This window comes from Hibiscus syriacus, unplaced genomic scaffold (assembly GCF_006381635.1).
Source record: "Hibiscus syriacus cultivar Baekdansim isolate YM2019G1 unplaced genomic scaffold, ASM638163v2 tig00112281_pilon, whole genome shotgun sequence".
Lineage (NCBI taxonomy): Eukaryota > Viridiplantae > Streptophyta > Magnoliopsida > Malvales > Malvaceae > Hibiscus > Hibiscus syriacus.
The window spans coordinates 2,292,715-2,309,034 of NW_024063292.1; the positions used below are offsets into that span (position 1 = coordinate 2,292,715).

Here is a 16,320-nt window from a genome sequence, read left to right on the forward strand (position 1 = left end):
TCTTATGTGTGTTAATCTTAATTATTTTTAGCGATGATAATTATTTAGATTGCATGCTACTTTAGTTCTAGAATCGGTGTTTATGAGAGTTAACTAAATCATATAGAGATGTAGGATGTTGAGTGTTACGCTTTGTTAATTGTTTAATCTATGGTATTGATGAGAGCTAATTCCATTAGGTTATGTGTTTAATTCTTGAGAGAGGATTAATGTGTTAATTGTTGCATAACTTATAATTGTATTGCCACAACATTACCATTCTATTAACTGCCAAGTATTGACAACATCTTTAGGTCTAATGCTCTGTTTGCTCTTCTGCTTGTTACTACATTCCGTGCCATCTACCATTCTGCTTTATTACTTTTGATGTATTCCCGTCACTATCTCACTTCAGTTTTATCTTTTTTTATTTGAGATTATTAATTCTAACTTGTGATACATTGCTCTATGTGGCTTTGACATCCGAAACTCTTGTAGTTTACACTTTATTACTTGGTTTATGACACATATACTTGCGTTGAATGCTGTATCAATTTCGTAGCATCAGGTTTTTTGTACCGTTGTCGGGGAGCAATGATATTACATTAGAATTGTTTTTCTTTTGTCTTTACTAACTTTGTTTATTTTCTTTTTCTATGTAAGTTTTTTAGCATAGTGTACCTGCATTGAAGCTGAAATTATTTCCTCACTCACTCCATGACAATAGTATAACATAGCTTAACTTCTTGTCACATGGTGTTGTAGTATCATGGAATGAATTAGCACAAAAAAATTGTTGCGTTTCAATCCGCCTAGCATGAATGTTAAGCTGAGGAATGACATCACATTTTTCAAGCAATTAGAGAATGAGAGTTTGTATGAAGTTTGAGAGTGATTCAAAGAATTGTTGTGTAAATGCCAGATGCATGGCTTCCAAAATTGGACACAAACAGAGATATTATATAATGGTCTAAACATACAAACCCGAATGGTTGAAGATGTCTCTACTAATGGAGCATTGTTGGATAAGTCTTACAACAAAGTCTACGACATCTTTGAGGGGATCTCCAACAATGAATACCAATATCCTAACACAAGGATGATGCTGGGGAGATGCTTTGCTGCAGCAATGGACAATGATGTGCTGAACTCAATGGCTTCACAAATCACAACATTGATTGAGATGATAATGAAGATGCAACAACTTGAAGGTATGTATGAATCTAAATCAGCATCCATTATTACTTTCATTTATTGTGATGACAATCATAGTTTTGAGGAATGTCCTCAAACTCCTGATTTCGTGCATTTCATGAGGAGCCACAATTAGAATGACAATACTAACACATACAATCTGAAGTTCGAGAATCATTTTGATCTTTCATGGGGAAGTTATAATCTAGCCGAACCTAATGCAGCATTGAATCCATATTGTGAGAGTACACATCCACAATATCAGTCGCAACAGTAATATGTGTAGTAACAATAGATGCTGCCATATCAGCAGACACATCATCAAGAAATGTAACCACAGCAATGATGCAACCAAAAAAACTATCAAGGTCATACTTTCAACCAAGATTGCACATCTTCATCCCTTGAGTCTCTACTGATGGCGCACATTCAAAGCTAATCATCATCGTTGAGAGCATTAGAGAATCAAGTTGGACAATTGGTCAATGCCTTGAACGCCAAACAAAAAGGAGCATTGCCAAGTGACACTGAAGTTGTAACTAGCATTGCAAAGCTGTCACAACGAGAAGTGAACTCCAACTTGGGAAACATGATGAGCACAAGATGAAAGAGCATGAGAGGCCTAAATAAAAATCCAAAGGCAAAGAGTTTGAAATAAAGATTAAGCCACCCAACATTGATGTCACAACAAATGATGTAGGCCAGTATAGAAATTCTAAGCAATTGCCACCAGAAATGCCAACAACACTGCCACCTGCGATGTCGCCAAAATTGCCACTACGATTTAAAGGAAGGCCACCACCTCCATTATCTCAAAGACTCAAAAATACCAAGAAGGACCAACAATTCAAGAAATCCCTTGATATGTTAAGGCAATTAAAGATCAACATCCCATTGATTAATGCCTTGGAACAAATGTCGAATTATGCCAAATTCATAAAAGAAGCGCTCTCAAAGAAATTTAGCATTGGTGAGTTCGAACTCGTTGCACTCACTAAAGGGTGTAATGACGTACTAAAGGGTGTAATGCCATGGTCACAAGCAGATTGACACCAAATCTCTAGCACTATTGGCAATCAATTCATTGCTAAAACACTGTGTGATTTAGGTTTCAACATTAACCTTATGCCTTGTCTATTTTTAGGAAATTTGGGATTTAAGCAACACCAAGAACTGTTGTGTTACAATTTGTTGACCAATCTATTGCCCATCCTGAAGAGTATTTATCAACGTTGTCGTGTGGAGTGAGCCACATTTAATTTGTTTTTTTATTAATCTGAGTAAGTACGAGACATTATTTGTTCAAAGAAAATTCTTAACTTTACAATAATAAATGTTCACACCTCTGACATCCATGGTGCTCGAACCCTGATCATCAAGAACTAACAATAATTCTTTTATCACAGAGGCAACTCGGTTCGTGCGCCACATCGGTTCGTGCGCCACATTTAATATTAAATGCGAATAGAAATGCAAAATTTCAACATGGAAAGTCTGGGAGTCTACTTAGAAAAGTAAAACGAAGGAGACACTTTAACACGTTTCGGGCCATAAGAACTTGCACTGAACTTGAACCGTTGACTTGTGCTAATTTGTCGTATTCAAATCATTGAATTCTTGATTTTTGGTTCGTGTACTTTACAAAAACTAAAAGTTAGTCCTGATAAATTAAAGTGGATGGACTAACTTTTTAATTATCATAAAATTGAGAGATGAAATATATGATTAGACCCTGATAACTTGTAAGGGCAAAGCCTAAAGAGCTGTTATCAGCCGTGTTGTGTGGAACGAGGCACAGTTAATATGGAAAAGTCTGAGTCTAGACAAAAATAAAACAAAAGAAACTAAGGATGGGGAGATTTAACGCATCAATGTGGAGGATATGTTGGTCAGATAAGTAAGATGAATGAGTAAAGGAGTTTCCATCGGTGTTGTTAGGGAGCTCTTTGAAAATTTTGACAAGGTGTCCAACGTCTATATCTCGACGTTTGCATTTGTTCGTTTCGTTAATGCGACTGATATAATGTTGGCAATTGAGTTGGGGAACAACAAGCTTATCTATGGGATGAAAGTTTGAGTTTCTAAGATCACCTCAAGCTGGTCATGGCAACATTTAGGGATGAGTAAAACTCAATTCGAGTAAAAAAAAATCAAATTTTTTGTAATGATATTAGTTTTTGGTTCCTTTTAGTTAATGGCTTCCCATTTTGCAAGTCATTCTCCAGCTTGTCTTCACTTCCTTGGCCTCGGTGGTTAAGATTTGCTTGAATTTTGGTGTGAACGCTTGATGGTTTGGCCCATTTTCAAGCTTCATTTGTTTGCTAGGCGGTTGCTGGAGCTAATATTATAAGTAGATTATGGGTTTTACAGATAGAATTTATAAAGAAAGATTCTTTTATGCTTAAATTGAGCTTGTTTGATCTGATATACATACAGAACGATTATAACATTTTATGAGAATCTTCACTCATTCTGAAAATATTACAAAAGCTTAAGTGGAAAAAAATGTATGTTACCTCAAACTAGAAAGATCTGCATACTTTATTTAAGATGTTTTTTGTGCAAGTAATCACCAAACTAAGCCCTTTTCTCGTCTAAACCTATCAACAACACGGTCCATGCTCATTCGAGACTTCTCAGGCTTATTCAACTTCTTAGACTTCTCGAGTCGACTATCTAAGCTGTTTCTAGAAACTTCTGGAAGGTCGGCACCCATTTTAAAAGTATCCGAAGTTGCACCATCGGATGGTTTTGTCTGATTGTCTGAGTTCACCACCATATTCTCGGAACCGTTTGTGGCTGCTTTTGATTTGGTTAGATACAGTACAAATTTCTTCAAATGTCTAATGAATTCCGGGTAAAGCTCAAGATTGCAATGTCCTCCTCCATTCACCCATAAAGGATCGTACCTATGCTTGCAAAGCTCCCATAGCTGTTTACCATGAGATGAATCAACTACTTCATCAGCTGTCCCCTGCCAGTAGGAAAAGGAAACATCTATGAACTTTCCTTGGATGTCACAGCTCATTCGCAGGTCCATGACACGGAGATGACCTAACTTCATCAGCTGTTCCATGCACTATTGCAGGGTTCAAAGGCCAGAAAATGACATTTATATCTTTCTCTTCCAACATATATATATATATTCTGTTTCTTAATAAAGTTCTAATCTCTTGAAACCTACACGGTATTAGAGATAAATTAATTTACTATTGCCAGAACAATACATCAAATCTACAGTAACTAAGCTAAAGCACTTGAAGGTTAATAATATAAATTTAGAGAAGTATTTTGACTGAGCACCCATGGCCCAGGATATTTTCATCAAGATTCAAATCTCTAGAAACCAATTTTAAAGATTTTCCTTCATAGGTTTAGTTTAAAACATGCCGAAAAATGCTGAAGTACCTCATTACCATTGCAACCATAAAATGAATATCAATGTAGCAAGTAAATGGAGGCTAGAGAAAGAGAAGGGGATAATGGTGATAAAACAAGCGGAGAGTAATAAAAAAATGGAAGCAATACTTACATGAATTACCAAAACCTGACAGTTCACTGCTCCAATTTTGTCAATATTCTGAAAATTAGAATACAAAAAAATGGTAATGAAGGTAACGGCCTGCAAGATAAAACAAGAAAATAGAAATGCGGTGTAAAACACCGACTTACCTTATAAATGTCAAACCAGTACGTCCTTTTGACAGGGTATAATACTCTCATGCCAGACAAAATTGGGCTATGTAGAACAACACCTCTCAAGTTGGGCAAACGAGAAGCAAGATCAACCGTAGGTCCACTACCAACAGACTGGCCATACAAAATTAATTGTTCATCTTTAACTCCATACTCTTCCTTAAGGCACTTGTAAGTTGCATCTATGTCTGCATATGTATTACACTCAGTTGGCTGTTTCAAATAAAAGAAAGTGGTTTTTAGATTACAGGTTTGTAGCAAGCAGTAAAATGTTGGTTCAATAAGTACAAGAAATCAGAAATGACATGGCTGCACAGAAAATTAGTAGGCCTTGATACACGTTGAACATGGCAAATTAATGATAGATCCCCAAAGTGCAGGAAAGAAACTAACTAGCGTATAAAATATCAAAATTATAGGTTAAAAATAGAATCCTGAAAACATTTGGATCATCTAATACATTTAGATATTATAGAATATAAAGAAACTGCCCAACAGGTATAACTCAGAGCATCATAAGAACTCAAAATCTTCCATGTAAAATGAACACTACGCTTCTTTAGCAGAAAAGGAGAAGCATTTTGTAAATTATTACCGTGTAATTATTTAAATGTTCATTGCAATAGTTAAATAGCTATAGCAAACATGGATAAGGGAAACTTTTGTTCTCAAAATTAGCACAAGAAAGATAAGCCAAAAGACCAACCTTCCCAGTTGACTGACCATAGCCAGAGTAATCATATCTACAAAAAAATAGTAAAATAAATTAAATATAAAACAATGATAGACTAAAAATAAACCCAAAAAAGAACAAAGATATGATAAAATGTTCTACTTTCAGGAAGTCTAATTACCTGCACAATCATTTCATGTGTCTCTAGAAACAATGTCAAGAACTTATAGGATAAGATTTCCAAAGTAATTTTATTTAAAATCTTGGTTAAGTTTTCCCAAAAATTCTAAATACTTAAGAAAAGGAGAATGCTGTCAATTAGTCTTAGGCAGGTTGAGATTCTGATGAAACTTCATTTGTTTGAATGACATATCCATTTTGCATCATGACTCCCAGAACTTTGGAAGCTACAAAAATTGAAGAATCCATAGTTCACATTCTCCTACAAAGTGTTCATGGAATACAATTTGTTGATTTTATTTTGGGTTCATAGGTACTTCTCAGTCGGTGCCTAATTCTAAGGTTAACCGGTTAACTCTAGTTTTTCCTTTGAAATATTACATCAAACTCATTTCTTTCTCTTCCTTATCATTTGATGGTAGTTTCTATCTTCAGAATCTTCATTGAGGCTTAAGGGCTGTTTGTTTACTTCAGAATGATTAAGCGTTGAATGATTCAAATACTGAATGATTCAGAGGCTCTGAATGGTTTGGCTCTGAATGTGACATGTTGTTTGATAACTGACTCTGAATGATTCAAAATGTACTGTTTTGCTGAATCATTCAGCACTGTTTTGCTGAATCATTCAGCACTGTTTTGCTAAATCATTCAGCACTGTTTTGCTGAATCATTCAGTACTGTTTTGTTGAATCAATCAGTACTGCATCATTCAGAGGTGTGAAACAAACACGCCGTTCGCTGAATGGTTCCATTAAGAGGCAAACAAACAGCCCCTTAGTTAGTGAAGTATGAATCTAATCAAAAAGAAAACTGTATCACATCATGCAATTACAAGACACGCACTGCTTGCATATAGAATGAAAAGTCTACAGTTTGACAACAAACAAACACAATAGTATTAGTGCAAGAAAACAAATAGACAGTAGGCAACCATTTCCAAATGAAGCTGTCAAGCTTGATATTTACAGTGATAAGAGAATGCATGGCAGCATATGTCACAAGCAGAACTGAGGCAATTAATAAATTGATACCAAAAGACGACATACAAATGCTCCAACTTAGAACTACAGAAACAACAACCCAAATGAACTAAACTAGCACAGATAAACTTCTTAAACCATTTTATAGAAATGGAAACAGGACCTAGAAAAAACTTCCATACAGAAGTGGTTGATAATTAAATCAGTGAGAAAAGCTAATAAACATTATTCCTTGCATTCATTGTACATTTTCATGACATAACTAGTAACCATCAGTCATCATTTAGCAGTAGTTTGATGATTTTAGTAGCTACTATCGACCCAAACAATATATAGTTGCACTCTGACCAATCAACTGTACAATGTACGGGATCCTAAAAGGCTACAATCTGGACTTAGATACATGCCTTCATTCAAATAAAACTACCTCCATTTACCTATAGTATGCTGGTATGATGAAAACTATGCTCAATGTACTCATACTGCAGTCCAAGTTACTCGATTTCTAACTTTTCATAGTGAACATATATAAGTAACAATGAAAAATATCAACATAGCATGATAGTTCTGGATGTGGTAATAACGCAGAGGAAAAGAACAAAAGCAGAATATTCATGAACGTGGAAATTTATAGATGAATAATGCAGGAATTTTAATATACCTCATAGTCAAAAGAAGTCAAGATCGCACTGTTCAATTATTAAAGAACACAGTCATTTAAATTTTAAACCTCCCTAATATTATTCTGAAGTATAAAGGAAAAGCTAGAATATGCAAAAGTTGAGAAATATCTTTGGTCATAGTTCCCCTATAGGAACAAAAGACTATGATGATGGTCTCTATCGAAACAGAATATCCAGTAAAAGAACTACACAGAAAATTCTAATCACATTGCTTCATTTTCTTTTCTTTAGCATTATTTTCATGCATGTCAATGTCCTTAGGTATTAAATGCATCAACGCTATTCGCAAAATATATAATCTATCACGTGGAGCTCCTCAAACTAATATGACTTTGCCGTCATCCACTTTCTTTGACATTCGCTTAAGTCCATGATCAGTAAACAGAAAGAAAGAACAAATCCCACAGCATTTCAATCAAGCACTGACAGGATCCATGCCTGAATCATATTTGCAATATTCCACACATCAGAAAGGCTGTAGACAGAGAGGGTAACAAAAAACAGGAAAACCCTATGTAACTTTAACTCATCAAACATCACCTTCACTGCAACTCTTAGTCCAAGTCTCTCTACAACATACCAAAATCAGTATAACTTTCACTCACTGATAACCAGAATCTCTGTTCCTCCCTGAACATTTTGAATGAAACTAGCTTCAGATCAATCAGACAGCTGATACTTAGCAGGTTCCACTTCACCAATATTATTCAACACTTAAAGAACCCTAAAACCCCAAAATCACAAGCAAAACACGCCAACCCCCCCCCAACGAATTACTTTCACTAATCTGAAAAAACTTTAAAACAATCAAAAGAGTTAAAGCTTACGAATCCATCGTAAAATATCATGTTCGATTTGTTGAAAAGCTTGAAAGGAAAAAAAATTACCCCATAAGATTAACGCGCAGGCGATTACACAACTCGACGAAGAGCTCAAACATTTGTCCCAGATCAGCGGCATTTCCGTGAGAATACAAGAGAGTAGCGGAAGCTTTCGGGTGTTTAACATGGACGGCGACTATGTCGTTTCCACGGCGCGTGCGTAGCTTCAAGACGTCAACACCATCCCTCCTCGGTACCTCCGGTATGTAAAGCTGACCACCGCTTGACTCGTCCTCCACCACTCTGTAAGACGGTGGACTTGGCGGAAAGAACGCAAATTTGGCAGCGATCGACGACGTCACTCCTCCCATCTTCTTCTTAGCAACAATAGTTGTTCACCTTTCATTAAAGCTGCCAAAATAGCTCAGCCGCCTCAGAAACCTCAAATCTCAATCAACACCGTCCAATCTTCTTCAGATCTTTTTTTTCCATTTAAAGACAGAAGAAAAATGAAAAAGATAAAGAAGATAAATGAAAACGAAAATAGGTGGCGCGTGAAATGGTAACGGAGGCGCGTTTATACGGGAGCAGCCGTCAGACAGCGAAATTGTTGGACGAGAAACCGGATCTGGTGTTTTTTTAATGTCTTGAGAGGTGGGAATCTGAGTTGAATGGGATTTTATCCATTAAAGGGGGGTAAGGAAAAGTAAGAAGGCACGCCAGACGGCGAATTTGACAAATGATATGCACATGGTATGTGTGTATGTATGTATTTGGATCTTTAATGACTTCACTTGTAATGATCTATCTTTTCACGAAATTTTAACGAGCCGTCGGAAAAATCCTTTAGCTTTTTTTTTAATTTGGTTAGGTAGAAGATTGATCCAAGTTAATTTAAAATATAAATCATGTTTTGAACAATAATCTTTTTAAAGTAGGGGTATTCGCGGTGGATTTAGATCGATTTTTAGTTAAAAATTTATCCAATCTGAAATTATAATTGTTTGTGGTTTGGATCGATTTAGATGTTTCTAAAAAAAATTCCATCCGATCCGATCCAATTAAATACGGCTTGATTCGGTTTGAATTTGTGCAGGTTTTAGATACTAATTTTTCTAAATAATTCAAAGCAACAACATTACCTAAGGGGCCAAACAGTTTCACCATTTCACATCCTAAGCTTACACACTAAATCGGTTCGGTTTTTCAATTGCTTTTTCATAAAAATAAAAAAAATATTCATTTGTATGCATTTGTATCGCTCTCTCACGCATGTTTTCCGGGTTCTATAGGAAACTTTTAGCTTAAGTTAACTACCAATTATTTTACGAGGGCAATTGAATGTAAATAAGGTTGATTAGGCATTTGTATCGTTCTCTCACGCATGTTTTCCGGTTTCTATAGGAACCTTTTAGCTTAAGTTAACTGCCAATTATTTTACGAGGGTGTTCAATCAAAGGATTTAGCCATGTCTATTAATGCATTTCTAATTGTAAAGTAAAAAGGGGCTCTATCATAGTATGATAAATTGCTACTCCAGGTTCTCACAAAAGAGAATTGTTTCCTTCAATGTTCCCTCATTGTTTGTTTATAATCCTAGCGATTGTATCTAGTATGTGTATTCTGCTCGGATTTCAGAGTTAAACTATTCAATTGGTTTTTCATCAAAGTATTCAATTGTTGTCGTTCTGCGCAGGGAGATAGCCATTCATTGTAAAGGATATTGGTTCGGTTCGGTTTGGATCGATTATGTATTTTTAAATTGAAATCGAACCGAACCGATCGGTTTTTAAAAAAAAAATCAAACACACTAAATTGGTTTCGTTTTTTTCGGTTATCAGTTTTTTGGATCGTTTTCGGTTATTTTCTTTTGATCCGATTGGATTTGAACACCCTTATTTTAAAGTCGTCACCGATCTTTAAGTTAAGTATATCAAATATATAAAATTATATTTTAATTTTAAAAAAAAATAAATTAAAAGATAAAAATTAATTTGTGTTTAACCAGATAATCATTTTGAAAAGGATTCGAAAGTCAATTACGCTGTAAAAAGGTTAGCACCTCCATAGCACTCAAAGTTGATACCTAACGATCACATTTTATCTTTATATTTGAAAATTATAACTTCAAATGATATTTAAATTATGATCATTTTATTTGAATAATAAAAATTTCAAAAATGTATTCTTTTATATGAATAATCCTCGAAAACACACTACTTGTCAATTAAGACGTATTTTCATATATTCACCGTATAAAAACCATTGCCTTAATTTTCATAGTTATATATATATTAAATATGTTCAAAAAATACTCGGATATAAAAGGATGTAATTTAGTATGAAGAATTGTCAGGAACACTATCCTTGCTAGTTAAGGCATGTTTCCATGGATTCCCCTCATGACATAAAATTATCTTAATTTTTTTAGACAAAATACATATATTTTGATGTATTAAAAATATTCAAATAGGAGAAGAAATACTATCTTGTACAGACAGCTCTCGATAACACACTCTTAGCAAGTTAAAGTGCATTCCTATAAATTGCTCGTGCTAAATAATAATTTAAAAATATATTTGATGATATGTATATATACACGATTATTGAATTGCTCGTCCAGCTCAATTGATAGAGCGCAAGGCTCTTAACCTTGTGGTCGTGGGATTGAGTCTCACGGTGGGTAATTCATAATTGCTGGAGGTCTTCCACGGAAGTTGCTCTCAACCTAGCGTTGGGGGCAACCTACAACCCTACCTCTCCCTTACCCCATTACATATGGGAATAGGGTCAGCTAATTTTTTATATATACACGATTATTATATAAAAATGTATAAGTAATAAAATAAATAAATAAACAGAACGTACATTATTTATAATATATACTTGTTACACAAGACCCCCAAAATATTGTACTTGCATATGATACATTATAAGTCAAAATAAAATAAAAGCAATCACACTTCCAAATATATTTTATCGAATATAATCCCTCTCTTTTTTTATAAAGGGAATGTACATGGGAAACTAACCATACTATGCCCACACTAATATTAATAATTTCTAAAGGACTAAAACACAAACCCAAAAGCATGGTTTTAAAATGGAGACAATAGAAACTAAATACACTTAACAAACATGAGACTAAATTAAAAAAAACAGCAACTTTAAGGACCAAACAACAAACAAGGCAAAACTCATGGCCTAAAATGAAAAGTTAATGAACAAAATGAAGTAAATGAACAAAAGGACCGAAATAAAAAGAAATATAAATTACATGCTCAAAATATAAAAGAACCAAATTTCATTCACTGGTCAAAATGGAAATATTACAAATGATAGAACCTTTTTCAAGAAAATAACCTATAACCTAAGCCCATGGATTTCTCATTCAAAATGATGTTGTACACTATGGTGGCGTTTGGTTCGCTGGAATGTTTATGAGGGCTGTGAAGGAATTGGAATCTGTATGAATTTGAATCTGAATCTGAAACTTGTTTGGTTGGCAGGAAATTGAATTGGAATCCAATTACATATTCTGTTTGGTTCGCAAACATGTTAGATGAATTTGATTTCAGTAATTTAAAATGACAGAATTGCCTTTCTTATTTATTTTTTTTGCTTAATTTTAGTTTGTTTTATAACTTACATGTAGCAATATATTATAAAAATTTAAAAAATATTAAATTTTCATTTTATTGATTGATTATTCATTTCAATAAATTATAAAAATAATACTAATAAATATCATAAGTTAAAATCATCTCAATTAGGGATGGTCATGGGTCGGGTTAGGTCGGATTTTTGGTCCACCTGACCCGAGAACAAGGGAACCTCCACCCAAGACCCGACCCGACCAGACCAAAATAAAGTTTCACCCGACCCGACCCGACCCGAATATATGAATTAGAAACCTTACTCGACCTGAAATAATAAAAAAATATTTTTATTTAATAAAAATAATGACTTAATTGAAAAAAATTATATATAGAGGGGTATTATTGTAATTATTTCTAAATATATAAGGTAAAATTATATATTTTTTCGAGTCGGGTCGGGTATTTTTCACCCTAAACCTGAACCCGACCTGAATATCACACTTAAAAAAACCCGACCCCATTCCGAATTTTAAAAAAAAAAACCAGACCCGACCCGAACCCGAATTTTTTTAAAAAAATCCGACCCGAATACCAAAATATTGATGAGGATAGTATGGTCAAATTTTGTATTCACTCCTCCGAATGATTTCAATTCCATCATGTTATGGATGAAATTTACTTTCCCTCTCTTGATGGAATTGGATTCCAATTTCCCCTTTGAAAACTTGAACCAAACATGGGAAAGTGATGGAATTGGATTCCAATTCCCCCTAATTCCAAGGGATTTCAGCGAACCAAACGCTACCTAAGGGATTTAAAACATAAATTACACAAATTGCAGGAGTAGTACCAAAATGTTCTTTGGTAAAACCCATCTCCTGGGATCCTCTTGGGTTCATCATCAGAGGTTCAATGCGCAAGAAATGGAGCACCAAGGCTCTACTTGGCACCAAATCCCGTCGAACAGGATAAGGAAACTTGAAATTTTTCTTTTTTTACTCTAGACATAAACAAAGGGAGAAAATACTTTCAGAAAGTAGTCTCCTTTTTTGATTCTTACTGTCTAATTCTTTTCTTTCTTTCTTTTCTTTTTTTCTCTCGATTTCTCTCTTGGTATTTTATTGTTTGACTCTTTCTCTTTTTTTGTTTACTGCTTTTCTTCCTCTGAAAGATTGCTGATGATTTTCATTTTGTTGAATGGTTTTCTCCTCTCTCTGGTTCTCACAAGCTCTTTTTTTTTTTTTTGTGATTGCACTATGTCTGAGTTTTTTTTTTTTTGGTTGATGAATGATATCTCCACTTTTTTATGATGCATGCCGTATATATGGAGCTTTGTCCCTCGTGAGATATTGTCAAAGGAGGAGGCGGTGTGGCCATTGGTGCCATGGCACCTATTGCTCTGCCATAGTGCCATAACAAATCTGGCAGAGGACCACACAAAACAAAAAAAGGACCAACTTGGTCTGTCTTCTTGCTGATGTGGAGTGCTTCGATGGCCTTCACGTGAATCTGCTGAGGTGGACAATGACATGGAGGCCTCGCGTTGATGGCGGCTACGGTTGACACTAGGGTAAAACCCTTGCTTGATCTTCAAAATTGGGTCTGCTGAACCTTTGCTTGGGGCTTCACTAATTGTTGGTAATTGCTAGGCCTTGTAATGTATTAGGCTTTGTAATCCATTCTTGGACCAGCAATAAAGAAAATAAAAAGTGTTTAGCATTTATGTTACTATTTATTTATATATACTTAACCGTTTAATAATAGTAATAGTAATAATAAATTATAATATAATACTATATAATAATAAAAATAAACTATAATAAATAGTACTTAATATAACTAATAATGATACTAACTAAACTAATATAAACCAAAATAAAATTTGAAATAAGACCCGGACGAAAACGAGTGTTTATAGTGGTGTTTGGTAATAGTACATTTATGTTATTCTTCTCGTAATCTTTTTATTATTATTATTATATTCGTTAACGTAACATAAAAATATATATTAAAAAAATTAAACTTATAAAAGTATAACTAGTTAAAAATGTAAAATCACCTCACAAAGATAATCATATCATAAAATATTATTTTTTTAGTAAAAATATAATTTAAAATTTGAATAGATTAGTATCAAAATAAGTTTAAAAAGAAACAATGAGATATGTACATATTTACACTAATATAACTATGTGTTTATTTAGGTACCAGGATAATGAAAGGCGTACATAGTTTATTGGTGTAAGTATGCATTTATTTTTGGGTACCAAGATAGTGGTTGATGTTGATCCTTATATCTAGAAATAAACATATAATTACACTGCTGTAAATATGTACATCTAGATTAATGAGTTGAAATTCAAATAAAAATAGAGGAAGATATTATTTGAATATTTTTATAAGAAAATATCATTAATAAATAAATTAGCTTATAAACGAGGAAATAAACAAACTTTTTCATGAACATAAACGAACTAAACACATATTTGTTTGTGTGTTCTTTTGTTTACTAAATGAATATACAAATTTCGTCTATATCGTTTATTTAGCTTAATAAACGAAAATAAATAAATATTATACGAACAATTCACGAATAATCATCGAATATTCTATTCTTTTACACCCTTATTTTAGCCAAATTATACATTAATTTTTGTGGTATTAATGTTGTGTATTAATTTAAAACTTTATTTAGATGTTTTAATTTTTTAAAATGATGACACCGTAATTTGAAATTTCTAGCTCCACCTCTGTACACAAAGATTCAAACTCGAGGTCTACTTAAGCGATATAAGGTTACTTACCACTTGAACCAACCCAATCGATAATAATATTATGTTTTGAATTTCATTTTACGACCTTAAAACCTTATATAGAATTTGGGAGGGTATAAATACAATTGGTCAATATGAAGTTTAAAAATAATATAAATGATTATAATTTAAAATTTAGGTTGAAAAAGTTAACATTTTTATTGGATATGATAAAATAGATTGACAAGTAACATTTTAGGTTGAAACTGAAAATATATTTTTTATAATATTTTCAGTTGTAATTGAAATTATTGTAAATTGTATAACTTTTTTGTTACAAACTCTAAACCTACTGTAATATCACTTTCTCTATTGTAACTAAAAATATGACAAATTAAATAATATCTTAGATTAAACATAATAATATTTTAAATTAAAAAGCATTTTAAATTAATCTTAAATTAAATTGTCCTACAACATAATTCTCAAGAAATTTAGATGATGGGAAGTGAAATCTTTGGGGACAGAGGAAAGGAATACTGATTTTGAAAAAGAAATAGAGAAATAGGAATTATGAAAAATTATTTACAGAAATAAAATAGATACTACATGTAAAATCGTTCGCATTTATTATCTTTTTAATTTTTTAGAACTAAAATGTAAGAAAATGGTTGTACAAGGATAAAATTGAAAATTTTCAAAAAGTATTTTTCAGGGTGAAACGATAAGTTAAGAATTAAAATTTTGGTATTTATTAATTTTAGAGTTGATGGTTGTTGACGATTTTAGTTTGCTTGAAGTTTTATGTGCACCACTTGATCAAATTGAAAGAAAAATAAATTATAAAGATCAAAATGAAATTTTCCATAAAATTACATATATCAAATCCTTATAAATAACGAAATATCTTTTTTTATAAAAATAAAATAAGTAAGACATGTTGAAAAGGAAGATCTAAAATTATAGATAAACAATAAAAATTAAATTAAAGACAAAAACAATATTTTTTAGGACGAAAACATCAATAAGATGCCTCTAGCACTTCGCAAGCATATAGATCTCTTTACTAATGTGAAGTTTAGAGTTCAGAATAAAATAAGAGTCGATGTTTCAGCAATAACTATTGCTCGTTATTATCCCCAGCAATGCCACTAGTCGATGCTGGAGACATATGTTAACGCATTCAGAAATAATTTTGAAGATGAATATACGGTATAAATTTAAATTTTTATTATTATTGGATGAAGAAATATTAATTTTGGATAGAAGAAACGTCTAGACATGGCCACAAGCAATAGGTTGTCGAATCATCCATGCATGTACTATTGAAATATTACTGAGGAGTAAGTGATTACTGAAGCTGATTGAGAAAAGATTTCCAGTCATGTTTAGTTGGAAAGGAAACTCATATACAATATAAAGCTCATTAAAAGAACTTTTAAAAGTATGAGTAGAAATATCTGAGTTATCGTGATATACATCTTTGATATGTTCATTTCTCGGAATAGTAGTATGTGTTTGATATGTAAAAGTATACCTTCGTGGTAGTGCATCGTCTATTGTGTTTTGCTTACCTCGGTCTTTTACACATTTAAAGGAGTTGTTTTTTGTATGGATGACAACTTCAAGAGTCTTACATTGTAAAAAGGAGAAGAAGTGTGTTACAATATCATTAAAATGAGTAATAAAATACTTACCTTTGGACTCTCGTAAATCGTGCCTCTTCATTGATATGACATAATAATTAGGGCTTTCAGATGGT

General features: G+C 33.0%; 1 protein-coding gene and 1 non-coding gene across 2 annotated transcripts; both read right to left on the reverse strand.

Annotated features, from left to right (window-relative positions):
* Positions 1–805: 805 nt before the first annotated feature.
* LOC120177131 lies at positions 806–912 on the reverse strand. Its single transcript, XR_005521382.1, has one exon. It is a non-coding gene; the product is annotated as a small nucleolar RNA R71 (small nucleolar RNA).
* Positions 913–3,601: 2,689 nt separating this feature from the next.
* On the reverse strand, positions 3,602–8,938 carry LOC120177116 (alpha/beta hydrolase domain-containing protein 17B-like). Its single transcript, XM_039183350.1, has 5 exons — positions 8,273–8,938; positions 5,576–5,612; positions 4,846–5,082; positions 4,706–4,753; positions 3,602–4,147 (listed from the first exon to the last, which is right to left on the reverse strand). The coding sequence occupies exons 1-5, from the start codon at positions 8,575–8,577 to the stop codon at positions 3,743–3,745; spliced, it is 1,032 nt and encodes a 343-aa protein (XP_039039281.1). The 5' UTR covers positions 8,578–8,938; the 3' UTR covers positions 3,602–3,742.
* Positions 8,939–16,320: the final 7,382 nt, after the last annotated feature.

What these genes read in the sequence shown, in the direction of transcription:
- LOC120177116 (XM_039183350.1), bottom strand. Translation starts at nt 8,577, where the DNA reads ATGGGAGGAGTGACGTCGTCGATCGCTGCCAAATTTGCGTTCTTTCCG. An exon ending in CTGCGCGTTAATCTTATGGG is followed by an intron (nt 5,613 to 8,272) that starts GTAATTTTTTTT and finishes ATTTTTTTGTAG; the next exon opens with ATATGATTACTCTGGCTATG. An exon ending in ATGGTCAGTCAACTGGGAAG is followed by an intron (nt 5,083 to 5,575) that starts GTTGGTCTTTTG and finishes TATTTGAAACAG; the next exon opens with CCAACTGAGTGTAATACATA.